This window comes from Eleutherodactylus coqui, chromosome 2 (genome assembly GCF_035609145.1).
Source record: "Eleutherodactylus coqui strain aEleCoq1 chromosome 2, aEleCoq1.hap1, whole genome shotgun sequence".
Lineage (NCBI taxonomy): Eukaryota > Metazoa > Chordata > Amphibia > Anura > Eleutherodactylidae > Eleutherodactylus > Eleutherodactylus coqui.
The window spans coordinates 324,131,844-324,157,168 of record NC_089838.1 but is presented as its reverse complement, the minus strand read 5'-3'; the positions used below and the strand labels follow the sequence as shown (position 1 = coordinate 324,157,168).

Here is a 25,325-nt window from a genome sequence, read left to right as displayed (position 1 = left end):
TAAAAATGAAACCGGAGGTTTTTATTTACAAAACCGTACAAACGAAGAACTAAGGACATAACCAGACCCCCGCGTTTCACACACAGCCAAGATAAATTAAGACAGTTTATAAAAAAATATATATATATAAATGAACATTCATCCTCTTCCTGCGCGGCGTCCCTTCTATCCTTAGAAATGGCAGAAAATTCATGTCAGTTCTGTGTTGTGGCCCATAGGGACGACGTTCAATGGAACTGAAGTCTTTCAGCATCCAGTGCTGTCCTCGGGGGGCTTACTTCCTTGTTTACATCATAGCAGAGGGAAGGGGAGTCCCCACACCACCGCCGCCCGCCAGTCCTGTGTGGGCTCCCCAGGTCATTCCTAGGAATGAATCCTCATGGTAACGCTATACATAAGGCAGCTTCACATTGTCGGTGAGCAGTGTAGGGCGGGGTTTAGCTCGTGACCGCCGCCTCCTCACCTCCCGCTCTGCATTCCCCTCCCTCTTCCATCACCATCGACAAATCCAGATCTTCCTCGTAATTGAGGTCATCGGGGGAGCAGCCTGTGCAGGACTGAAGACAACAATGGCAGTTAGTAGGAAGCTCGAGGGCCAGGCAAATATTTACACACCAATGGTTGCATAAGCTTGTGTCCAATAAGATCTAGGCATATATTATGTAGTGTGGATCCAGAAAAAGCCTGTTCTGGCATAGTCTAAGAGGCTGAACCCAGTGGGTATCTACAAACCCACTCAGCGCCAATCCGTGCCCCCATAGACTATTATCCTTCCACAGTACCCTCTTCTGCCTTGCTGAAGAAAAGTATCCTAAAGCCCAAAACATTTCTAAGGACCACTGGATTACTGACCTAATGGAGTCTGTTCTGAGGACGGATTCCATTTAAAGGGATTCTCTGGGACTAAGATACTGAAGACCTATCCTCCGGTCAGTGGGGGTCTGTCGCTGATCCACATGAAATGCAGGACTGTTTTTGCCTGTTTCCCTTTCGGCCATCCAGCATTTTACCAAACAGACCCTGTTCTAGTTAATGGGGTCCATTCTGCTCTGGTCGGGCAGGGAGGGGGGGGCGTTCTTCCCAATCCCTGAACGTAGATGTGAACGAGTCCTAAGAGAGGTATCGCTGGATGAGAACTACAGTCCCAGTAAGGTCACAGCAATTGTTCTGCACTATGTTGTCCGGGATTATGCTGGATACCATGACCCCATTATAATCGGCGGGGTCCATTCAGTGACGTTAGTGTGCAATGGAAGACGGACTCATTTGTCTAGCGGATTCCACAATGGAGCAGGAAAAGGGAAGCCCCAACACTATGAACAGTCCTTATAAAGGACATGCATTAATTGCAAAACTTTCATTCCCGCCAATTATTAACCAGTTCAACACCAGGCCGTTTTCCATTAAAAGGGCTTTTCCAGGCAGCACAAGCTGTCAGTGTCAGGCTACACCGGAGTCACAGCAGAAGTCACTGCTCCGACCCATGTAGTAGCCGGCCCATCACCAGGGCTAAACCCACACGTGGCAGAAAGACGCAGATTTTGTCACAGTCTTTAGAGGTGGAATTGATGCAAAAAATTCCATAGTGAATCCCCCTTTGTGACCGCATCCTTAGAGAACGTTCACACGGATCTACGGCAAAATCTGCTCCAGTTGCTGATGCAGATCTGCAGCAGATTTCACCCTTTTAATACTGCTGCACTAGACTCCGCAACGATGATGCAATGTTTGACATGGATTTTGGTGTAGATTTTCTGCACCAAGATCAAGTGTCAATTTCAATTTGCAGATTTTGACACATTTCTGATGCAGAGCCGCAGCAGACCATTTCAGGTGAAGGGGTGAATTCTGCTGTGGATCGGCACCAATGGTGCAGTCCTTGGCCCGAAGATCCACACAAATTTCGCAACGTGTAAACACACGCTTACACTATATTTGGCCAAATGTAGTTCAGAAGTGCCTACTTTCAACCGCCGTTACGATTGTGTACTGGGTTTGTGGGGTAAAGCACATTACACCGCACGCTTGCTTCCGTCAGCTGCAGACACACCTCTCGAGTTATATTCGAACTAGCCAAACATTTTAATTCATTGGTTGTCCGCAAGAATATATAAGAAACTGACATCAGAAATGCTGAACATGCACCCAATGATATCTCCCAGAGACAGGGACATCACAAAAAGCAACAGTCGTGACCCCATCCCGAGTGCAATGGTAACATAATCTCATCTAGAAGTAAGCTGCTCTGCAAATCCAAGTAGAACCTCACCGTGATGTTGAGGACATGGGGTAAACGACCTTTCCGGACCCAAGCATGGACCTCCCCCAGCTCCTTCTTCTGCTCCTCGCTGAACTTAGGCTGGTTTCTTTGAAGTTGTCGAAGCTTCTCCCGATCTTGCTGAAGAACGCTTTCAAGATCTCTGTGAGGACAAGTCAATGACGAGTAGAGTTAGATGAAAAGGAACTAGAGCAAGACCAAGTTCCAGCATGGAATTGGGGCCTCTAATAAGTATTGATACTCTAATGCTCTAACCTGGATGGGAGTTGATAGGTCATCATGACTTCATGATCGGCATTGGCCATTAGAAGCCAAAGTGGGTCCTGCATGACGTATCTGATCACTTTTTGCTCCACCTCCTGCCTCGTCGCCTTCATGACTCTTAAGTCGGTCTCCGAAGAGTCAATGCTAGCAAAATATTTGCTGGTGTTGCTGCTCTCGCTGCTCCCTGGTGGGAAGTTAGAAAGGATTCGATTGTACTTAAAGTCTGGAATATTAAAGTGTGAGATTAGGTAACATCATTTTCTAAGAAAGTGGACAATAATGGAGCACAGTTCACACTCTACAGTTGTGGCGAAAAGTTTTCAGACCATCACAAATCCTGTTTTTCACAACGTTTGCTGCTGCACTTTTTGCATTAACTCTGCCTTGGTAAGTTGTGAGGACATTCCTTGTCGTTAACATTAACCTCATCACAAAAATCGTTCCCAATTAATTTCAGTCCCCCCACAAAATCACCTGCTACCATTAGTTGAGTGATCTTCTCCTTGGCTCAGGAGGAAGCATTAACGAGGACGAGGCAGCTGATGTCACTCGGTCATGCTGACTGAATTATAAGACAGACTGGTTGCTTTAAAAAGGGGGAATAATGATTGAAGTCATCTTCTTCTTCTGTTAGCCATGGTTACTCTTAGGCCTTGTTCACATGAGCGTGCTTTTAGCGCAGTATAGGTACGTGAACAGATCGCGTCTGATAGAACCAATGGTTTCCTAGAAAACGGTTCAGATGAAGGAATCTTAGACGCGCTAAAAGCTTGCACCTATCAAAGATAGGACATGCGACCGCAAAGCTCGCATCTAAGGTCCACGGTGCGAGAAAAGGTAGGACCTGAGCTATCTTTGGTGCAAGTTGCGTAGGCGTTTCCATAGGCTCCTATTGGAGCCGGAGAACACGCACCACGCAGCTTCGATCGTGTGAACGGGCGAATTCACTGCTAATTAAGCTAGACACTTAATAGCTGGAAATCAGCCGTTCACGCGATCTTTAGTGCAGTATAGCCGCGAACTTTTCACCCGCCTACACAGCGCTAAAACCACGCTCATCTGAACAAGGCCTCGTTCAGACAAGTGTAGTCATCACCGCTTTGCATCAGAAGCGCTTTATAGGCAAGGACATCGCTGCTTGTAAGATCGCCCCTAAATCAACCATTTATCAGATCATCAAGAACTTCAAGTAGAGAGGTTCAATTGTTGTGAAGGCGGCTTCAGAGCGCCCAACAAAATCCGGCAGGTGCCAGGTCTCCTAGAGAGGGTTCGGCTGCGGAGCGGTTCAGCACCAGTGGCAGCAGTCGGCAGCGCATCTGCACAGACAGGGAGGCGGAGGCTTCTAGAGGCTCGCTGGTGTCAAGGAGGGCAGCAAAAAATCCACTTCTCTGCAGAAAAACATCCAGGACAGACGGACATTCTGCAGGATGTACGGGGATTGGACGGCAGAGGACTGGGGGAAGTTATCTTGTTTGATGAAGCCCCTACAGACTGTATGGCACATCCGGAAGAATGATTGTCTAGAGAAGTCTAGAGGTGAGCGCTACCATGAGTCCTGTGTCATGCCAGCAGTAGAGCATCCAGAGACCATCCATGTCTGGGGCAGGTCTTCATCCAAGGTAGTGGGCTCAGTCACAGCCTAAGGCCACCACTATGAATAAAGAATGGGATCTACACCTCCTCCAAGACCAACTTCTCCCAACCAATCAGGAGTAATTTGGTGATGAACAATGCTTTTCCCACCATGATGGAGCTCCACATCACAAGGCAAGAGTGATAACTAAGTGGCTCGGTGAACAAAACATTGATATCTTGTGTCCACGGCCAGGAAACTCCCCAGATCTCCATCCCACTGAGAACCTGTGGTCAGTCCTCAAAAAGTGGGAGGGCAAACAAAAACTCAGAAATTGTGATAAATCCCAAACACTGATTAGGAAACATGGGTTGTCATCAATCAGGATTTGGCGCAGAAGCCGATATCCAGCATGTGGGCGAAGTGCAGAAGTCTTGAAATAGGAGGGTCAACACTGTAAATATTGAGTCTTTTGTCTAAACTTAATGTATTTGTCGATAAATGTGTAAGAACTAGAGATGAGCGAGCGTACTCGGAAAAGCACTACTCGCTCGAGTAATGTGCTTTATCCGAGTATCGCTGTGCTCGTCCCTGAAGATTCGGGTGCCGCTGCGGCTGACAGGTGAGTCGCAGCGGGGAGCAGGGGAGAGCGGGCGGGAGAGAGGGAGAGAAAGATCTCCCCTCCGTTCCTCCCCGCTCTCCCCTGCAGCTCCCCGCTCCGTGCCGGCACCCGAATCTTCAGACCCGAGCACAGCGATACTCAGATAAAGCCAATTACTCGAGCGAGTAGTGCTTTTCCGAGTACGCTCGCTCATCTCTAGTAAGAACGTATGAAATGCTTATAATTCCACTTCAGTAACCATAGAAACATCTGACTATAAAACTCTAAAAACAGTGAAGTAGCGAACGGTGTGAAAAGTAAAATTTGGTTCAGTCTCAAAACTTTTGGTCACGACTGCAGGTTGGGTCAGGTGAACCTCCGCTTCTACATGCCAGGGCAAGGCCTACAGATAGACACTGTGTCATTATATCCATAGTGATGCCCCGCTAAGTGAGGTCATCATAGGAAAGCAGATTCTTGCTCCTCATCAGTTTGCCAATACTCACGGGTGCCACAAGCTGATGTGCTGCCTCCGTTAGAGCCCATGGATCCGGAGGCAGATCCTGTGCCGGAGCAGGAATCCTCATGGAGAAGCAGATCAAGGAGATCACTGGAGCTGGAGAGGGCATCGTTGTGGGAGGACGACTCTTGGGCATCACCCTGAGATGGAGAGGAGTGAACAGCAGACATTAAAGACTGACGTGTAATAAGAGGTTGGGAGTAAAGGATGGCCACCCGAAGGCCGATCACAGCGTCGACATATGTAAATGTTGTTTATCAGATATTAACTAGTTCTCATTAGTTAATCCAGTGATGTGGTCGATATACACTGAATGGCCACTTTATTAGAGCCCCCGGCGCTCTAGTGATTGGCGCTTTCCTGTATGGCAATTCTCCCCGTGACCCCAGAGAGCAGCATAAAGTCACAAGAGACGTTTTCCGTGGATTAGTTTCAGTGTGAATCCACATTAGATGGGAAAATCCAGCGATCTGAGCGACTTCCAGCGAGGCTGGTCATCGGTGCTAGACTAGCCGGGCCGGGATGTCGCTGCCAACCGCGTGGGGTTTTCTCATGTAACAGTGTTGAGAGTAGAGAGAATGGTGAGATCAAAGAAAACGTTCAGAGAATCAGGATCCTTCGGACGGAAACAACTGATAGCTGAAAGGGGTCAAAGGAGGAGGTCAGGAATCGTTCTGACCAACAGGCAATGCACAGTGTAGAGCAGCTGAATACAACGCTGGTGCTCCAATTAACATGTCCGATTGTACAACTCGCCGTTCCTTAGCCTAATAGCAGGCGACCAGTTCCATCACCATCACTGACTTAAGAGAAACAGAAAGGCAAGACTCCAGCGGGCAACAGAGTGCAAAAACTAGATCACTGAGCAGCAGAAAAACATCTCCTGGTCGGATGGATCCAGATTTCTGTTTGCTGATGGGAGGTCAGAATTTGGCACAAGCAGCATAAATCGATGACCCCTTCCTGTCAGCTGATCAGAACAGGTCAGCACCACCATCTAATTTGCAGCAACTACAGGAAGCTTCCTGTCCGCAGGGGCCGATATTCCTGCAGAACGATTTCACCACCTAGTGGAATCTACAGCATGTCGAATTGCTGCGGTTCTGCAGACCAAAGGGGTCCAACGCGCTACTAGATGGGGGGGTGGGCTCTAATAAAGTGGCGGTTCAGTGTAAAAGAATAGGTAGAGAACGCAGGAGATACAAGTACAATATACTCACCATACAGTTCTCAGGCTGCCTGTCGTCTTCGTCATTACCAGACACTTCATTGAGCCCTCCAGCAGCTGCATATTCGGGGGCCGCTCCTCCTTTATCTTCTTCAATGTCTCTTTCCCCTCCAACAGTCACTCCTCCACCACCCGGCTGTGGTAACTCCTCCAGCTGAAGCAAGTCTAACTGCAGCGGGGAGCTGCATCGTGATGGAAACAAGCGCTGGGGAGGGGACGAGGATCGCGATGGGGGTGGACATGTTGCACTGGGCTGTACAAGAGGTGAAGCAGGAGTAGGAGGCGGAGCTTCCGGTGCAGGCGCTGGAGCGTCAGGTGTAGGATTAAAGGGCGAAAACCCAGAGACTCCAGGATAAAAAGGAGGTGCCACAGGCGGAGGTTGGAAGAGATAGTTGGGGAGAACAAGGGCAACGATGGGTGTAACAAGTGGGTATCTGGGGAGCGATGGGGTCGGTTCAGGAACAGGTGCCCGAGGAGGAAACATAGGCAGAGGGTAACCAGTCATGCCTGGGGGAGGAGGCGGAGGGAGGAGAGGCGGCTCCTGATGAAGAGGTGTTGGAATAGAGCCCGATGTTACAGGCTTGCCTTGCTTCGGACGCTTGGCTTTTGGCTTCCTACTCTTGCTCCGACGCCCGCCTGTAGCTGTACCTTCCTTCGGGGGGTTGTTAGCATTGTTTTGCTGATAGTAGAGCTTATTACCTGCAAATAAATAATTCTATGAGAAATCTAATCTGAAAGACTAGCCGATATTCAATAAAACCTCCGACCAAATCATGAACCGACCTCTTCGAACGGGTGGGCTTTGCTCGTCCCAAACACCAGGGTTTTTGACCCAATCCCTGTTGAACTCTCTTAGGTTCTGTACCCGGGAGAGGAAGGCCTGCTCTTCCCGTTGGGTGTGGGCCGACAGCACCTCTTTGGTCAGACCCAGCGGCTGAACACGTGGCGCCGGTGCTGCAGGGCACGACGGCTCTTCCAAAGGAACCATTTCAGCTGCCGAGATGGCAACAATAGATGAGATGAAGGGAAGACAAAAAACAAAAACGGGTTAGAATACAGTGTAGAATAAGAATATCATAAAACAAGTGCAAACTATCAATGCTGGCCTCTGTCACGTAGGGATCACGTCTGCATCCACCATGTCCACGCCTTAACTCTGTAGTAACCTATCCTGTGGCTTACGGACCAGGCGATTTTCATTGTGGCATGGCAGAGCCATACCTTGTTGCGGGCTTGTATTTTATTGGCCCCACTCCGGGGTACATACAAGGTGTTATATAACTTTTATTACAATTTTGGGGGGGAAAAGATGGAAAATCCCCTCAGAAATCTCACCATTGTTTTGGGGTTTTGCTTTTACGGCGTTGACCATTCCACCTGATAACTTTCGGATTTGATCAGATTACTGTGATAACAAGTTTATAGAAATTTGGAAAAAAAAAATAACATTTTTTACTACTTTTACACAATAAAAATACGTTAACGAAAAACAATCGAATCTGCATCAGCGCGTTCTACGACCCAGAACCTTTTAGTTTCCGGTAGCGGAGCTCTAGCAGATCTTATTTTTTTGTGGGAAGGACTGAAGCTTTCATTAGTACCAGTTTGCGGCGGATGCCACTTTTTGGATTGCTTTTTATTGCAGTTTTGGGATGCAAGCAAAAAAAAAAAACAAACAAACTAGTATTACTTTATAAAATGTTCACGACGTTCAGCGTGCAAGATAAATACAAGATCTTCATTGTTTGGGTCGTTACGGAACCCATCAGGGGTTGGATAAAACAACAAAAAATAGGAAGAAAACCATTTAAAAAACAGGTTTTTGTTTGGAAAAAAGTTTTATTTTTTTTTAAACTGGATTTTTCTTCTTTTAAATAAACCTTTGAACTTTTTTTGACACACTTTTTAAGTCCCTAAGGGGGGGGCATGAAGAGGTGATCGTTCGATTGCTAGTATATAGAGATGAGCGAGTATACTCGCTAAGTCACATTACTCGAGCGAGTAGTGCCTTAGCCGAGTATCTCCCCGCTCGTCTCTAAAGATTCAGGGGCCGGCGCGGGTGACCGGTGAGTTGCGGCGGGGAGCGAGAGGGAGAGAGAGAGAGATCTCCCCTCCGTTCCTCCCCGCTCTCCCCCAAATCTTTAGAGACGAGCAGGGAGATACTCGGCTAAGGCACTACTCGCTCGAGTAATGTGCCTTAGCGAGTATACTAGCTCATCTCTACTAGTATAGTACACTGCATTACTTATGTAGGGCATTCTACTAAGTCTATCACGACAGCCAATCAGACACTGCGGGAGGCAGGGCCTAATAGACTAAGCTATATGGCATACTTGGAGGCTTTTTGGCCTTTGTCAGGCTCCTTGCTGCCGTGGGAGCCCATTGGTACCTTGCAATCGCACTGCAGGGTGCCGATGGGTGACAGAAAGAGCCCCCTCCCCCTGTTATCGGCTTACATGCTGCAGTTGCTATTGATTGTGCAATGTAAGAGGTTAAACTGGCATGTAACAACCCAGACTGTTAGAGCAGGAGCCTGGCTGTCAGCAATCAGCTAAGCCGCTGCCTTAAAAAGATGTATGTGCAGGTTTAAAGCCCATTAGTGAGGTCAGTAAAAAGGTGTACTGCAGTCACGAAGGGGTTAATTCCATAGCCTCCGTGGTATGCAAGGTAATCTCAAGACTTACCCAAGTCTGGCGGCTTTTTGTCCCCTACATGGACGATTGTGCTGCTAAAGCTTCCTTGACTGGTGATGGAAACCACGCTCTCCGCCTTGCTGAGAGGTAACGGAGGCAAAGGAGCAAGAGGAGAGGAAGCTACTGCAGAAGGCGCAGGAGGGGGAGGCAGTTCCGGCTGTTGAGGTGAACTGTTCGAGGGGACTGCAAGAAGATATGAGCCGTATGACCGACCTAGAAAACCTTTTTTCCCCCTCTTCCATCTTTTCCTTCACCACCTATATTCACCAGATTTCCAAATACTCACCTTCTTTTTCGTTCTCTCCGGTTTTCTGTTTCTCCTCTTCGGAGGTTGACGACGTGTACGAAGAGGAGCCACATTTCCTTTTCACAGTGTTGGGGAGGTTGCAACTTTCCAGATATCTAGAGAGGGAAAAACGGAAGAGTAAGATGACAGACCACTGGAGAAAAACAAAGGGAGACATTGGGGTAATGGAAGAACAAAATAAGATGGGGCAGAGCTCAAAGGGGTTGTCCAGTTGTAAACCATTGATTACCCACCCTATGGATAGGTGATCAATAGTAGATTGGCAGGTTCGGTCACCCAGGAGCCTAGCTGATCAGCTCAGTGCCTAAGCTAGCTGGTTTTGGAGGAGGAAACCGATAGCACTGTTCTTACTGTAGTGGCCAGGCTTGGTATTGCAGGCCAAGCTCCCATTCATTTTAAGTGTTGTGTCTGCTTCCTGCAGAAATCAGCTCAATGCGTGAATGCACTGACATGGCAAACAGCTGATTGGTGGGGGGTCTCAATCGACAGACCACCCCAATGAACTATTGGTGAACAGCCATGAGATAGGCCATCAATTGTTTAAAACTGGGCAGCCCCTTTAATCGTGTTCACTGCTCACCGCATGATGCTCTGCAAGCAGTTGATCTGCTGGTACGAATAGTTTGAGGTTTCCTTTCGTGGCAACTCCTCCTGGACGGACGGCGTTCGCTTGGCATCACTATCAGGTGAAGCGTTGTCTACACCAGCTGAAGGGATTGTGCGCGGAGGAGCGAGAGCTGAAAGAAGACATACAGCAAGTAAACACCGTGTGCTTAAAGCAAACGATGGCATGGCCACTGACCAATAAGTAACCTACCCTGAAAGTGTCCTCGGTGGTGCGGGCGGATCACCCGGGATCCCAAAAACATCTGCTGACCCTGACTCTTTACTTTATGCACGTTCTGACAGAACTCCTGAAATGTCATCTGAGGAGACAAAACATGCAAAGTTATCGCACTGCCATCTTACAAGGGAAGGGGTAATGTCACCCTACAGGGGGAGGAGCCAACTCATAGCTCCTTCAGGGGGAGGGGCAGACTCATAGTTCCCTTCTGTATATATCACCCTGCAGGAGGAGGAGCAGACGCATAGCCCCCTTCATTATATAGCACCCTGCAGGAGGAGGAGCAGACTCATAGCTCCCTTCTGTATATATCACCCTGCAGGAGGAGGAGCAGACTCATAGCCACCTTCTGTATATATTTCACCCTGCAGGGGGCAGACTCAAAGCTCCCTTCTGTATACATCACCCTGCAGGAGGAGTAGCAGACTCATAGCTCCCTTCTGTGTATATATATATATATATAATCACCCTGCAGGAGGAGGAGCAGACTCATAGTTCCCTTCTGTATATATCACCCTGCAGGAGGAGGAGCAGACGCATAGCCCCCTTCATTATATAGCACCCTGCAGGAGGAGGAGCAGACTCATAGCTCCCTTCTGTATATATCACCCTGCAGGAGGAGGAGCAGACTCATAGCCCCCTTCTGTATATATCACTCTGCAGGAGGAGGAGCAGACTCATAGCTCCCTTCTGTATATAACACCCTGAAGGAGGAGGAGCAGACTCATAACCCCCTTCTGTATATATCACCCTGCAGGAGGAGGGGCAAACAAAAAATAATGGATAGCGGGTGGTTTCATATCTGCACCTGGGGGTTTCTGCTTTCCTCCTCTAGTCGGGGAGCAGGAAAGGCAAATCCCCGTAGCCGAACGGCTCCGTCTTACGCGTCAAATGGACCCTATTGACTAGAATAGGGTCCACTCTGTTTCCACTCGGCTGCCTGGATATAAGAGTCATATGATGGGTTACTCATCTGACTTACAGGTTTGGGATCGGTGCCATCCTCGATGACCATGGCGTTGCTGTCACTGGACGAGGCATTGCAGTGAAAGGGCTCCTGTGACGCGTTGCTCCCGCCGCTGCCGTTCCCACCAGAGTTTGTGTTGTGCACTGGCTGCAAGACACGGAAACAGTGAAAAGAGGATTAATAGGCAATTTCCAGAATGTCAAAATAATGCAAACCACAAGCGCCTGGAAATGCTCTGCGAATAACCGAAGACTCAAGTGCGCAAAAGTGACGGGACTCATCAGACTAAGAAACGCTGAGCCCAACGATGAGAGGCAAATCTCACTGAAGCCATTACGTCCATTCAATGCCCACCCCCCTTACCAATAAGGATCAAGACAGGTGAACCCCTCTAACGTGATTGTACCTGCATCAGGATGCGATGAATCTGCTCTGACAACTCCTGAATATCAGGATCCAGAGGCTTCATCTCTGCGTTCTTGGGGGCTGTAAAGACGTCTTCATTGAGTGGACTCCTGCAGAAGAACAACTGGGTGAGGCGATACAGAAAACCATGGCCAGCCTTAGCTACTGGCAAACCATGCGGTTATAGGGGTGCCAACCACCAGCTCGTAGGGAGCTACCAGGTGGATGCAGGCTGGAGGTGATCGCACCCCTGAGATCTGCCCATGTCTCTTTGACCAATATCACGCTCATCCGTGTAAAAACAACTTAAGGCCAGCACTACAGAAAACAACATGAGCACTTAGAGGTGGGCAGCTGCGTTGCTTGTGACTACCCAAGTACAGTTGGAGCATGCATTTACGGCTAGGGGTGTGTGTGTGTTGGGGGGGGGGGGGGGCTTTACTTACGTTCGAACTTTGTGTCTTCCAAGTATAAAGGAAACTTTTCTGCTCCACGGATTAACAAAACTGCTCCAGCTGGTATCGATGGTCACATATTCCCCGGAGCGGGCACACAGACGAATGGGTGAGTGGTCGAAAGGCTGACCCGCCTGTTGTAGAACTGGGGGAGAGGTAAAGAGGGAGAAATATGAGAGGACAGAAAGTCACATCACACCAAACCCATTCTGCCTTTGTTGTTACACGCAGCATTATGGTGCCCGTATGGCCATCGCCCAAAGAGGTGACTACTCTAGTGAGCCACATGAGCCCTAAAGGCACCAACAGATATGAGTCAAGGGGGTATTTGGGTTTCATAAAGTTGCTGTCAAATGAATGCCAATCAAAAGTTATGAACGTTTGTAATGTGGCTCTGCTTTGGATTTTGTGTCAGCGGCTCTATAAACCATCAGACATGGAGGACAGGATAAGCAGGTAATGGCTGCGCAATTTATACCATAAGTGACTGGAAATAAACATGGCGCAAACACTTGTCAGATTTGGAGTTTTTGAAAATTTTCCTTGCAGCCGGAATATCCCTTTAAGGCCGTTTACAGCAGATTTACGGGACCAGCTTGGCATATTTACCTTTCTTGTGTATTGCCAGCATGAGCGGCCGGTCATCGGGATGGATGAAGAACGAGACTGGCATGCCGATGAGATCCTGCGGGAGATATCCGAGTAGGGGGACGGCTCTGCAACAAGAAGCAGATATCAGACACCGATCCACAGAACACGGGAAGACGGAGGATAAGAGTGTAATCAACTCACCGCTCATCCACCTCCTGGAACACGCAGTTGGGAGTGTGTCTGGTAGTGAAGATCCTCTTATCTGGAGGGATGCGAGGAGCTGCGGATGAGAGGTTCCCGTCACACACATAGAAAAGACCCCACACTTATAATAACCCCCTATTATATAATTCCCTGCCCTCCAAAAATTAAAAAAGGTTCTACAATACATTATATGTACCCAAAAATGGTACCAATAAAAACTGCAGCTCATCATGCAAAAAACAAGCCCTCATGCAGCCGCGTCGACGAAAAAATAAAGTTATGGCTTTTGAAAACTGTAGATAAAAACCCCAAAAAAATCATCGCATTCTCAGGTCCAATACAGGCCGTGTCACTAAGGGGGTAAACCTGACAATGCACTGCTGCCTGGGGCAGGAAGCTAAATTTTGACTGTAGATCTAAATGGTCAGTCATTTTATGTAGCTAGAAGCTGTAAAAGGCTTTAAAAAGTGGAGACACCCTTTAACTTAAAGGGGGTTTTCCCACTTCTTGCCATTCTGCCGCAGGAATCAGACAGCGCCGTACAGTGCGCAGTGGCTCAGGCTGGTACTGCAGGCTGAGTCCCATTCACTTCAATAGGACTAAGCTTCTGTGCCAAACTGGGCCACCGAGCAGTGTACAGAGCAGTCAGCTTCCTGCAGCAAAACAGGAGCCAGAAGTGGGACAACCTCTTTAATAAAAATCTTGCTGATCTCTTAAGGGGCTGTCCAGTTACAAACTACTGATGGCCTATTTTGTAGATGGGCTGTCCATAGTAGATCAGTAGAGGTCTACTGCCAGGGATCCCTACCAATCAGCTGTTCTCTGGGCCAGTGAACTTCTGTAGGAAGTGGACAGCTCCATTCCAACTGCAGTTGCCAGGTTTGGTATTGCAGTCCAAGTTCCTATTGAAGTGAATGGTAACTTAACATGTAATACTAAGCCTGGCCACTGTAGTAGGAACGGAGCTCTCCACTTTCTGCAGAATTCAGAGAACAGCTGATCAGCAGATGCCCACTGATTTACAATTGATGGTCTATCCTCACGGTAGGTCATCAATAGTTTAGAACTGGACAACCCCCTTATGCCCAGCATCCCAACCCACATTCCCCAGTATGTAATACTCACCCTCATATCCAGAGTGTATTTTCTCTGCAATTAGCAGACAGCACGGCTGCCCCTCTGCGTTGTCCGAATCTCGTACCTTCATCAGGTATGGGTTGAGACGGAATGGGTGATAGCGGAGATTCATATCCCGCTCTCGGCCCCCACTGAAAACACACACCTGCAATAAGACCAAAGCCGGGGAGACCACAGCAACAAAGGGGGGCACAGTAATATGTGGCTACAGAGGAGAGACGTAGAGGGCGAAGGGGGCCATGTATAATACAACAAAGTGAAATGGAGACTGCGTGATAACGAACGAGACATTGAGAGAAGGGAGATAGCGGGTGGACATATACCGCTACCGTGTGACTCCCGTCTGCAGAAAACCTGTGTGACCTGTGGAAGCCGCTTTGCCCATTCACGCACCAATACACAACCGCCTAGGAGTTTGCCTGGTTCATCGTCTCACACACTACAGCCAATAGTCCGGCATTCTTCAGCATACCAGGTTAGTCGAAATCATCTAGAATCTCTCACACATACCGTAGAGTAAATGTAAACAGACCCCCACGCTCCACACACACCGCATTCAATTCACCCATGGCAAGCCTCAGAGAAAAGGTTACACACAGCGATTCTGCAGAGCGGGGGCCGTGTGTGGGTGAGTGACGCAAGTTGTGTCAGTACGCTAATTAAAGGGTCCTTTGTGTCGCAGCGGAACGAGACAGATTAAATAAGGGAGGTGAGAGAAGAGGGGCTTCCAGAGCGTAGGCGATCGCGCCTGAATGTACATACACTTACAAGGGGTTTCCGGCTATATTATATATATGTGTGTGTGTGAATGATGTCCTCTCTCCCTGTACACAACGACTCATCACCAACATGAAAACTATCCTCTATACAACCACTTTCTCCGTATACACAGCTACATAGTAACATATACTCACACAATAAACTTTCTACCTATACAGTGTGATAAAGATCAATGTCCTGGATATCACGGTGTATGCTCAGCTTAGCCACACTTTATAATCTACTAGAAGATTATCATACCACTAGACCACCAGGATTTTATTAATATACCACTAAAACATCCAGGATTGAATTATTATATCACTACACCACCAGGATTTTATTATTATCCTATCATCTAAGGTGGTCTAGTGTCATAATAATAAACTCCTGGTGGTCTAGTGGCAAAGTAATAGAATTCTGGTGGTCAAGTGGTCTAATAATAAATAACAACAACAAATCCAGGGTGATATGATATCATCTAAGGTGGTCTAATGGTGTATCACCTGGATTTTTATTAGACCACTTGACCAAGATATTATACCACTTGGATTTAATGATCATCAACTATTATTGTCATTATACAAATCAATCACCAGGATTTTATTTTTACACCACTAGACCACCAGAACTTATAACATTATACAACTAGATCAACCTGGATTTTATTATTACACCACTGTTATTATACCACTAGACTACCAGGATTGTATCATTACACAACTAGACCATAATGATTCTATTTGTTGGTATACCACAAGGATTTTATGACTATACCACTAGACAACCTTATTGCATCACTTGGATTTGAATTATATCACTTGACCACCAACATATTATACCACTAGGATATTACTATTCGATTACCAGAATTTTTACACCACTAAACGACCAGGATTTTATGGTTACACATCTAGAACACCTACATTTTATTATTACACCACTGAGATGCTATAATACCACTAGGCCACCATGATTTTGTTATACAACTTAATCATCAGGATTTTATTATTATACCACTAGACCACCAGGACTTTATTACTACACAACTAGACCATCAGAGATGTAATTCATCATTAACCAGTTCCTAATCACCCAACTAGCCCTAAGTTTGATCACTCTCTCTCTGCCCCATATATAGGGCTATAGATCAATGTCCTTGATCTCACTGTGAATAGTCTGACACTGATCAGTCCATCCATACTGTCTTTATGTACAAATGGTTTGTGTAAACAGCATGCTTTGCTGCTTTGTATTAATGGGGCCGCACCAGTCTCTCCTCTCTGTATAAATTAGTAGATGTATTTTATACCATGCCCCAATTGTACAATACCCACCTGATCCGGCAGAACACGGATTTCTCCTGAGTGTAGTCCATGGATGCTGTATCTGTAGGGGTAGGAAAGTGAAACACAATTAGAGCGTCAGATATTTACACTTGTTTTCTAGCACATAGATTAGAGCGTAGAGCGACTGTCAAATGACTGCCGGCCCGTTCCCCCTTTTAGGTTACCTTCACACAAGGTGTCTTATTGTTGCGGTTTTCAACTCAAAAACAGCATTAAAAACAGCATGTATTGTTAAAAAAACTGCATGTGGGTTTTAATTGGGGCTGAAAACTGCAACAAAATACACAAAGTGTGAACAGACCCCTACAGCAGAGATCGCAATGGAGCAAGCAGAAAAAAGGGGCATCACCTGTTTGTAAGCGGCTCCTCATATTCAGATTCGTGTCACACCCGACTATCATAGGGACTGAATCCAAATGACCGCTAGACCACCAAGACAGTTCTATAATTTTTAGTCCGTGAAACCCAGGACTTAAACAACTGACCACATTGGTTCACTTTTCGAAGTGCAGGGCAGCCCGCCAAACTATTATGGCGTCATTAATAGGCTGCTGGTCTGCATGGTGCACTACATGTATCAGAAGGTCTGGCACTTTGTATATACTCTGTGTGGTAAGTATACACCAAGCAGCCACCCCCCTCTATATCAAGAGGCTGTGTGAGTGGCTGTCTCATCGGTGTCCTGCACAGGTGTTATTTGCTCCCTCATTTGGTAGTCTGCTACCATCATGGTGAGAGGATGCAGCTATCTGCCCTCCTTAGTCAGTATGGATATGGCCATTTTCTGTGTTTGTTTTCATATTTCCCCTTCTGTGACCTAATTAGCAATGGAGGTTGATTAACTATGAGTGGAACTATATAGAACACATATAGAGGCAGACATTGTTTTGCTTGTACCTCCAGAAGTGCAGCTACTCCAAGACGGCAGGTTATAAGGAGCTGTGGATCCGTAGAACACGCTAACGTCTTGCGGAGCCAGAAACTCTACAAAGATTGCGCCTTTAAACACGTCCCGTTTACAGTGCAGGATATGAGAGGCCTGGTCAGAGATGTACATGATGCGCCCCGTGAGGAATGAAACCGCCACTATGAAGGTGTCCTGTAAGGCAACAGAGGAGTCATTAGTTTAGTTATACAAGTGGAACAGCACGGCGCCCGAGAGACCGTAATCCGAAAAGGGGGCATCTTTTTCCCTTTGCCTCAGCCCTGAAGCTTAAGGGCCGTTACACGGCCGAGAAACCATTCAGAATCCCGCGATCAGCGAGAATTTGAACGATTCTAGTTCACTCTGAATGCCCGCACGATGGAACCATGAGCAATACATTTGTTTGTCATTCAGTTTATGCTGCATAAAAACGAAATAACGGATCTTCCGTGTAAACAGGCAGCGATTCATCTATGAACAACTGCCTGTTTAGACAGGCCAACCGAAGTTGGATTTTTAGGTCTATACAATCCGAATAACAAACAAATATCGTTCAGCTTCCCGCGATCCTGTAAGAATCTGAACGATAATCCACTGCCCTTACGCAGTTGTCCTTCAGATCAGCCAGGAAGTGTTATCCAGTGACCAGAGGCTCCTATTCCAGGACATGGGCACAAAGAACAAACACTTCTTGGCCAAGAGGTCCAGCACATATTATTACACATCCCCCGCGATATCCTGCCCTCAAGTTCAACGTCTGGCCACCATTTCTTAATACTATGAGACCTCACTCATGCGTGGAGGGAGATCACGGACCACAACACACTTACCGGGTTCTTCAGAGTGTACTCTGACGTGACGCTCTCCACCTCCTCGATAGTGAAGCTGGATATGTCCAGGCTGCAGGGCTGCGAATCGTCAATGTTCCATTGCTGATAATATTCCTGGTTGGCTGACAAATGAAAGAAATAGAGTCAATATTCATCAATATTTTCAGGAAAAACAGGCGAGGTCATGTGACCGCGCAGCTATATGAACGAGAGAAAGATTACAGCTGATTAGGTATTTATGGATGAGGACAATAGTAAATATGGCGCACAGTTAAGGGAATGTATCATCAGAATGTGACCTTCTGTATAAAAACGGTTAAACATTTTTAAGGAATTTTTGGTGATTTTTGTTTTCATTTTCCATTTTGTCAGAGGAGCGTCCTGCCACGCTGAACGCACTTGGACGTGCGAATCATCAAGATGCATAGCTGGCGCCTCCCTTTGCAAATGCCAACCAAACGCTCCAGAAGTGCTTGATTAGAGATAAGTCCGGAGACGCTGCAGGCCGTGGCACACGTTTAGGCTACGCAGGCTGCTTACAGCGGTATGGCGTTGTCATGTAGAAAAACGGCTTCCGGGACACTTCGGAAAGATGGTGGTACTACTAGTTCCATAAGACTGAACTGTCAGTGTACCTGGAAGGAAGACCAGAGGAGTCCAGATACAGAACATTATGTCAACACACACCAGAGTTCTGGAAGTAGGACCGGTGGGACGTTCCCTCATGTAGGCCTCTTCTTGGCGTTGCCCATATGGTCTCCAGACAAACCTCCGGCTATCATTGTGTCCAAGACAAAATCAGGACTCATCGCTGAAGAGGATAGACAGAGTGGTGATGTGAGGTCAGTGGGCCACCCGTCGCTGGATGTCTGGCTCGTAGCCCAATGTCGTGTGAGCGCCTTCTGACGGTTTGTCTAGACCCTGTTGGACACCCGAGGCTTGGGACACCCAGGGCTCCAATTTCTTTTTTTTTAAATTCTTTATTTATTGCAGAAAGTTATTCAATACCAACTGGGTAACAACTTAAAGAATCAATCTCGTTCACCTTGCCTGTCCGTCTCAATGTTAAACAGATTAAGTGGCACAAATTTCCATGTAAACTTAGAAAACAAGTCAAACTAAACAATAAATCAGGTCTCGCTTAACTTCCTGGTTCCGTCTGCAGCATTTTCCACATTACACTATGCCGAACTTCGTGGCTTTATGCATTGTATAACATATTCACAAATTCACAAGTAGCTACTGAAACAGACTAGACACATAAGGGGTGCGTACAGGGTTGCGACTGGGCTTGTCGCTGCTGGGGTTATGACGGGGGGGGTGTGGTTGGGAGGGGGTGAGGGATGTTTTAGTTAACTTGGGGGATAAGTAGTTGGCGGTATTCTTCTGTGTTTTGGAAGTCTATCCAGTGGTACCATGTTTTCCGGAACTTTTCTTGCGTACCCTTTAGTGCTGCAGAGAGGTCCTCCATCTCCTTAATCCAGTTGACTGTATTTAGCCATAGTGCCAGTGAGGGCGGAGCTGTCTGTCTCCATCGCCTCGCTATACACGACCTCGCCGCGCTCACCAAGAAGCAGACCACAGATTTTTTATAAGACGCCAGTGGGATGTCACTATGATGTAGGAGGAAGAACGCAGGCGTCCTCGGGATGGCGTAGTGGGTAAATTTAGAGGTGACCCGCCATACCTCTGACCAGTAGCCCGCCAGCACCGAACACTCCCAGAAGACGTGCAGCATGGTCCCCTGTTCCGCGCCGCATCTCCAGCACGTAGGGGAGACCGACGGGAATATCTTATTCAGAAGGGAGGGCACCCTGTACCATCTGGAGAGAATCTTAAAGCCAGATTCTTGTATTCTGCTGGAGATGGATGCCGAGTGTGTGATAGTGTATATTTTGTCTGTTTCTTCAGCGGTGAGGATGATTCCTAATTCCCCTTCCCATTTTTCAATGTATTTTGGGGGGGCGGCTCCCGGCAGTGAGACAAGGATATTGTAGATTCTAGATAGCGTGTGTCTCGAGGGGCCCTCTCCAGTGCAGATTGCTTCAAATTGTGTTTTTGGGCGTGAAAACCTATTTGGCTGAGGTAGAGACTGTAGAAAGTGTCTTAGCTGCAGAATCTGCCAGAGTGGGAGAGGGGTTGGTACGGAGGGCCCTCTCAACGTGTCCACCGAAAGCCACTGGCCATTTTGTAGGAAGTGTTCTGCTCTATATCTGCCTTCTGTTATCCAAGTGCGGAACACTCCCTTCTCCCCCCCTGGGTGGAAATTCGGGTTTCCTAGGATCGGGAACATTGGGGATGGCCTGGGGGACACGTCTATCCTCTCTAGTATCTTGGCAGCCATTGACAGTGTGGGCCCGATGGTGGGGTGTCTCATCACTTCTCTCAGGCTGGGTCCGTCCAACCAGGGAAGGGTCACCAGCGGTGCATGTGACGCCGATTGCTCGATGGCTATCCACTGCTTGAGTGCAGCGTGCCGATGCCAGTCTATGATGCGTACCAGGTGTGCCGCTTGGTGGTATTTCACAAAGTCCGGCAAACCTAGGCCGCCCTCCTTTTTTGGTCTTGTCAGTGTATTACGTGCTATCCGAGATGTCTTTCCTGCCCATACAAATGTGGTGGTGAGAGATAGGAGGTGTTGGAAGAAGCTCATTGGGACATGTATGGGGAGGGCTTGGATTAGGTAGAGGACTCTAGGGAGGATATTCATTTTAATAATAGCTCCTCTGCCAAACCAGGAGAACGTACCCTTGGTCCATTGGCTGAGGTCTTGTCTGACCCTGTTTAGGAGCGCTGGGAAGTTAGCCGCGTATAGATCCTCAGTTCTCGGCGTTATGTTTGTACCTAGATATTTAATATGGCCCCTTGCCCATGTGAAGGAGAAGAAGTCCTTGAGTTCCTCCACTAGGGGTTGTGTGAGTGAGACGTTGAGCGCAGCTGACTTATGGTAGTTGATCTTGAAGTTGGATAAAACTGAATAGTGTTTGAACTCGGCCATAAGGTTTGGTAGAGTAATTCGAGGGTCTGTGATAAAAAATAAAAGATCATCTGCATAGGCCGCTATCTTGTGTTCGGTGTCGCCTGTTGTGATCCCGTGTATATTTGGGTTGGCTCGAATTTTGGTCAGTAGTGGCTCAAGGCACAGGATGAAAATCAGTGGAGACAGGGGACACCCCTGCCTCGTGCCGTTCGTAATGGGGAATGGTTCTGAGAGCTGACCGTTTACTCTTACTGATGCTGTTGGGTGGGAATATAGGCTCATAATCCATTGCAGCATGTTTGGCCCCATCCCCATATGGGTCAACGTTGCAAACAGGAACTCCCATTCCACCCTGTCAAAAGCCTTATCTGCGTCTGTGGACAATAGGCTTGTTGGCAGGGAGAGTTTGTGCGCTGCCTGAATAAGGTTAATGGCTTTGGTTGTATTATCCCTTGCCTCTCTCATAGGGACGAAGCCCACTTGGTCTGTGTGGATTATGGCTTGCAGGTAGGGGGAGATCCTGTTTGCAAGTATTTTGGCGAATAATTTCAGGTCCGCGTTTAGCAGGGATATTGGGCGGTAACTTTGGCACTGTGAGGGGTCTTTGCCCTCTTTAGGAATGACCGAGATGTTAGCAGTTAGGGTGTCTCTGGGGATTTCGTTCCCGTTGGTTATAGAGTTAAATGCCTGGATAAAATGGGGGGCCAGCGTTTCCGCGTATTTCTTATAGTACGTTAAAGTAATCCCGTCGGGTCCCGGGGCTTTTCCAGGCCGCGAGGTAGCGAGCGCTTCTGCCAGCTCGCTTGGCGAGATCGGTGATTCCATCCTGTCTATTGCCTCCTGCGGGAGTTTACAGGGGTTCGCCTGTTGCAAGTATTCTCGAATTGAGGCTCTCTTTTGCTCTCTCGTCTGAGTAGACTGTGGGGGGGCTAGGTTGTAAAGGGAGTGGTAGTATTCCCGAAAGGCACTGGCTATTTGTTGCGATGAGTGTTGTACGTGGCCTTTGGAGTTGTTGATGTGCGGGACGTATGTGCTGGCTCTAGTGGACCGCAGTGCTCGTGCCAATGTACGACTGGGTTTATCTCCGAACTCATAAAAATGCCGCCTGCATTTCGCTATGCCTGCTTTGGCCCTCTCCATGCAGTAAGAGCGGATCTTTCCCCTCAGTTGGAACAGTTCTGCCCCGCTGGCGCTGTCGTGGGTAGTTTTATGGCTAGACTCTAATTCCTGGACCCGGTCCAGGAGCTTTTTAAGGTGCGCGGACCTTTCCTTTTTAATGCGGGAGCCTATATTCACGCACTGACCACGGATTACGCACTTGTGCGCCTCCCAGATCGTTAGTGGGTCTACGTCCGGCGTTGTGTTGAGAGTGAAATAGTCTGTGATCGTTCTGTGTATTTCGTCCGAGACTATCGGGTCTTGGAGGAAGGACTCATTGAATCGCCACTGCCAAGTCCTGTTATGTAGGGATGGTAATTTTACTGTTAGTGTAATCATGGCGTGGTCGGAAAAGGTAATGTTATCTATTGTTGCTGATACTAAGGACGATAGTGTGGAATGTTGGAGGAGGAAATAGTCGATTCTCGAATACGTGTTGTGCGGGTGTGAGAAAAATGTGTAATCTTTGGTCGTGGGATGCAGTATTCTCCATGGATCAACCAGTTGGTGACTGTGTAGTGTACGCTTAATCCTACGGTGTACGGAGGCGGAGTGGCTGTCAGATCCTTTGGAAGTGTCAATCCGTGGGTCCAGGGGGACATTGAAGTCACCTCCTAGCACCAGGGTACCCTCTCTGAATTCGTCCAAGTCCTCCAGGAGCCTCTCGAGAAAGGCCACCTGGTCGGAGTTGGGGGAATAAACCGCGGCAAATGTGAATGGTGTGCTGGCGAGCTTACCTTTGATGAACAGGTACCTGCCGCCCGGGTCGTAGCGCGTCTCCCCGTGCTCCCATGGAACGGAGTTGGCCAGGAGAATTGAGACCCCCTTAGACTTGGACTCCGCATTCGTACTGTGGTATGCCGTTGGGAATCTGGCGTCCGCGAACCTCGGGCAGGCGTCCGTACGGAAATGGGTTTCCAGCACAAAGGCCACCTGCACCCTCTTCTTCCGGAGTAGATGGAGGATGGAGGACCTCTTCTCTGGTACGTTTAAGCCCTGCGCATTAATTGAAGATATCAAAAGGTTATTAGGATTCGTTGACATGGCACCTCAGGTCTTTGGGGTTGATACTAGGGGATTCGCTCCGGGAAAGGAGGGAGGACGTATTGCGCAGGCGGAATAGGTGGGGGAGGGTGTGGGTGGTGGGGGAGGGGCAGTTGGGGGGACACACGACACAATAGGGAAAACCAAATGACTAGAAGGTTAGCCTCTAACCAGCCTAGTGTTTGGCCGCTACAACTTAATCAGGGAGCCTGGTGCCCCCGAAACCACGGGGCCGGACCAGGTCCCCTGATACCCTACTGGGGGAAAACGTGGAAGTACACCGAATCAGCAAGGCCGCCTCTGGGCTCTCAAGTCTGTTGGCCAAGTCTGGAGAGAATCTGGCCGCTTTCTTTTCTTGTGTAGGCTTCTTTCTTTTACGATCTTGCCTGGGAACTCCAGGCCGCCGCCAATGAGGGATCTGCTGTGTGGGGGGACAATTGCGGGAACTGCTGAAGTTAGTGTCCATTTTTGTATGTCCGTCTTCGCTTGTGGGTACTTTCTGTCGAGCTGTCCGTGGCGGGAATAAATGGAAACATAACCAGTGAGACCCACGCTCTGTAAATGTGGTGTATCACTCAGATTCCAGGGCTGGGGTGTTGGTATCCTCCTCCTGGGGGACTCTTTTGCTCAGGGGATTGCGGGGGCAAAGTCCATCGGTTCAGTCCAGTCCGGTATTGGCACCGCTGGGACCTCCAGGAATCTGAACGCCCCTTCTAGGTCTGACGGGGATCTGACCGTAAAGATGCGCCCTCTTTTTCGTAGGATCAAATGAAAGGGATGTCCCCATTTATATGTGGCGTCTGCTCTGCGTGCTGCCTCGAGCAAGGGACGGATCAATCTCCTGCTGTTGAGAGTCAGCCTGGAGACGTCAGGCAAGATGGTGATCTCCGCTCCCTTGAATTTGATCGGTCCTCTTTCCCATGCCAGCCTTTGGATTTCTTCTTTCTGCCGGTAGAAATGCACCCGGCATATTACGTCCCTCGGCATATTGGCGTTCCGTGTTCTGCCTCCTAGCGTCCTGTGGACCCTGTCCATTTCTATTATGCGGTCCTCCGGTCGCTGCATTAATTTATTGAAGATGGCCGTTACACAGTCATGCAGCGCATCTGGGGGAACTTCTTCTGGCAGGCCTCGCAGCTTTAAGTTGTTGCGGCGCCCCCTGTTCTCGATGTCATCGAGATGAAAGGTCAGGTCTCTAATCTGTCTTTGCTGTCTTTCTATTGTTAGAGAAAGTTGTTGAAAGTCCGTTGTCGAGACCTCTGGGATTTCCTCAAGGGCCGCCACCCGCTCTGTGAGTGCCTGTACAGAATGACTGACTGTCGCGATCGCTTTGTCATGCTTTTCTTCAATGCGTCGCAGTTGCGTCTCGAGGTCTGTCTTGGTGGGTAACGCACGAATCATGACCCACAGGGCTTGCAATGTTTGAGAGTCATCTGCAGGCGGTTTTAATGGGTTGTCAGGGGTCGTCGTTGTCGGCGGCGGTGTGAGGTAAGGGCCGGATGGTGACTGGCTAGTGCGGGGGGGTCGGGGGCCCTCTTCTTCTCCTGTAGTGTGGGCTGCCTTGTCTTTTGTGTGTCGTGTGGAGACTTCTGCCTCGGCACCTCTAGACTGCGGCTGTCCCCTGCTGTCGTGCCCCATGTTGGGTGTTGCAGCCTCTCCTTTTCTCCCTGTGCAGTATATTGGGCTAGCTTGTTTCTCCTGTGGTGTCCCAGGGTCTGCTGCCCCCTTCCCCTTACTGACCTTCAAAGTTGTCCCTCCTGGGAGAAGCGTGAGAGCGTTTGTTGCATCCCGGGATCCCTTCACCTCGTGGTGTCTCGGCGCCATGTTGTTTAGGGGAGAGGGGGGGGGGAATCTTCCTCCGTTCACCGGCTCCGCATGTGGAGCCTCTGCTCCCCGGTCCTGCCATGGGGTAAGTTCCTCTTCCCTGTACAGGGGTATGAGGGTGTCTGTGCTGCACTCTGTCCCCTCTTCAGCCGCGTCCGGCGCCTCAGCCTCGCTGGCGGGCTTTCTGTGGGGACCCGGCGCCATGTTGATCAGGCTTGTCGGCGCTCCCGCAGCGCCCGGCATCGGGGAGCCCCTCTCCTCTCTCCGGAGCTTCTGCAGCCCCTGGTTGCCTGGCGACGGCGTCCTCCTCGTGTCTGCCGCTACTGCAGGTGAGGGCACTTCTTCCTCTCTCCGGGGCTGCGGAGCCGGCTCCACGTGTGCGCCGGCGG

General features: G+C 48.7%; 1 protein-coding gene across 5 annotated transcripts in view; it reads right to left on the bottom strand.

The window, feature by feature from the left end:
- The window catches only part of PER1 (period circadian regulator 1), a 40,707-nt gene continuing 15,382 nt past the window's right edge, over positions 1-25,325 (bottom strand). For 4 of the 5 annotated variants that reach the window (XM_066593797.1, XM_066593798.1, XM_066593796.1 and 1 more), the window contains exons 5-23: positions 17,931-18,052; positions 17,073-17,274; positions 16,164-16,215; positions 14,056-14,198; positions 12,928-13,006; positions 12,745-12,851; positions 12,127-12,280; positions 11,682-11,790; positions 11,291-11,422; positions 10,282-10,390; positions 10,045-10,201; positions 9,444-9,559; positions 9,149-9,340; positions 7,248-7,457; positions 6,457-7,163; positions 5,223-5,376; positions 2,534-2,765; positions 2,270-2,420; positions 1-557 (exon numbers count right to left, since the gene is read on the bottom strand). In XM_066593797.1, coding sequence (XP_066449894.1) covers positions 438-557; positions 2,270-2,420; positions 2,534-2,765; positions 5,223-5,376; positions 6,457-7,163; positions 7,248-7,457; positions 9,149-9,340; positions 9,444-9,559; positions 10,045-10,201; positions 10,282-10,390; positions 11,291-11,422; positions 11,682-11,790; positions 12,127-12,280; positions 12,745-12,851; positions 12,928-13,006; positions 14,056-14,198; positions 16,164-16,215; positions 17,073-17,274; positions 17,931-18,052 — 3,248 coding nt within the window. In that variant the 3' untranslated portion in view covers positions 1-437. The remainder of the gene's footprint in view (positions 558-2,269; positions 2,421-2,533; positions 2,766-5,222; positions 5,377-6,456; positions 7,164-7,247; positions 7,458-9,148; positions 9,341-9,443; positions 9,560-10,044; positions 10,202-10,281; positions 10,391-11,290; positions 11,423-11,681; positions 11,791-12,126; positions 12,281-12,744; positions 12,852-12,927; positions 13,007-14,055; positions 14,199-16,163; positions 16,216-17,072; positions 17,275-17,930; positions 18,053-25,325) is intronic. The other variant, XM_066593800.1, reaches the window with a different exon arrangement.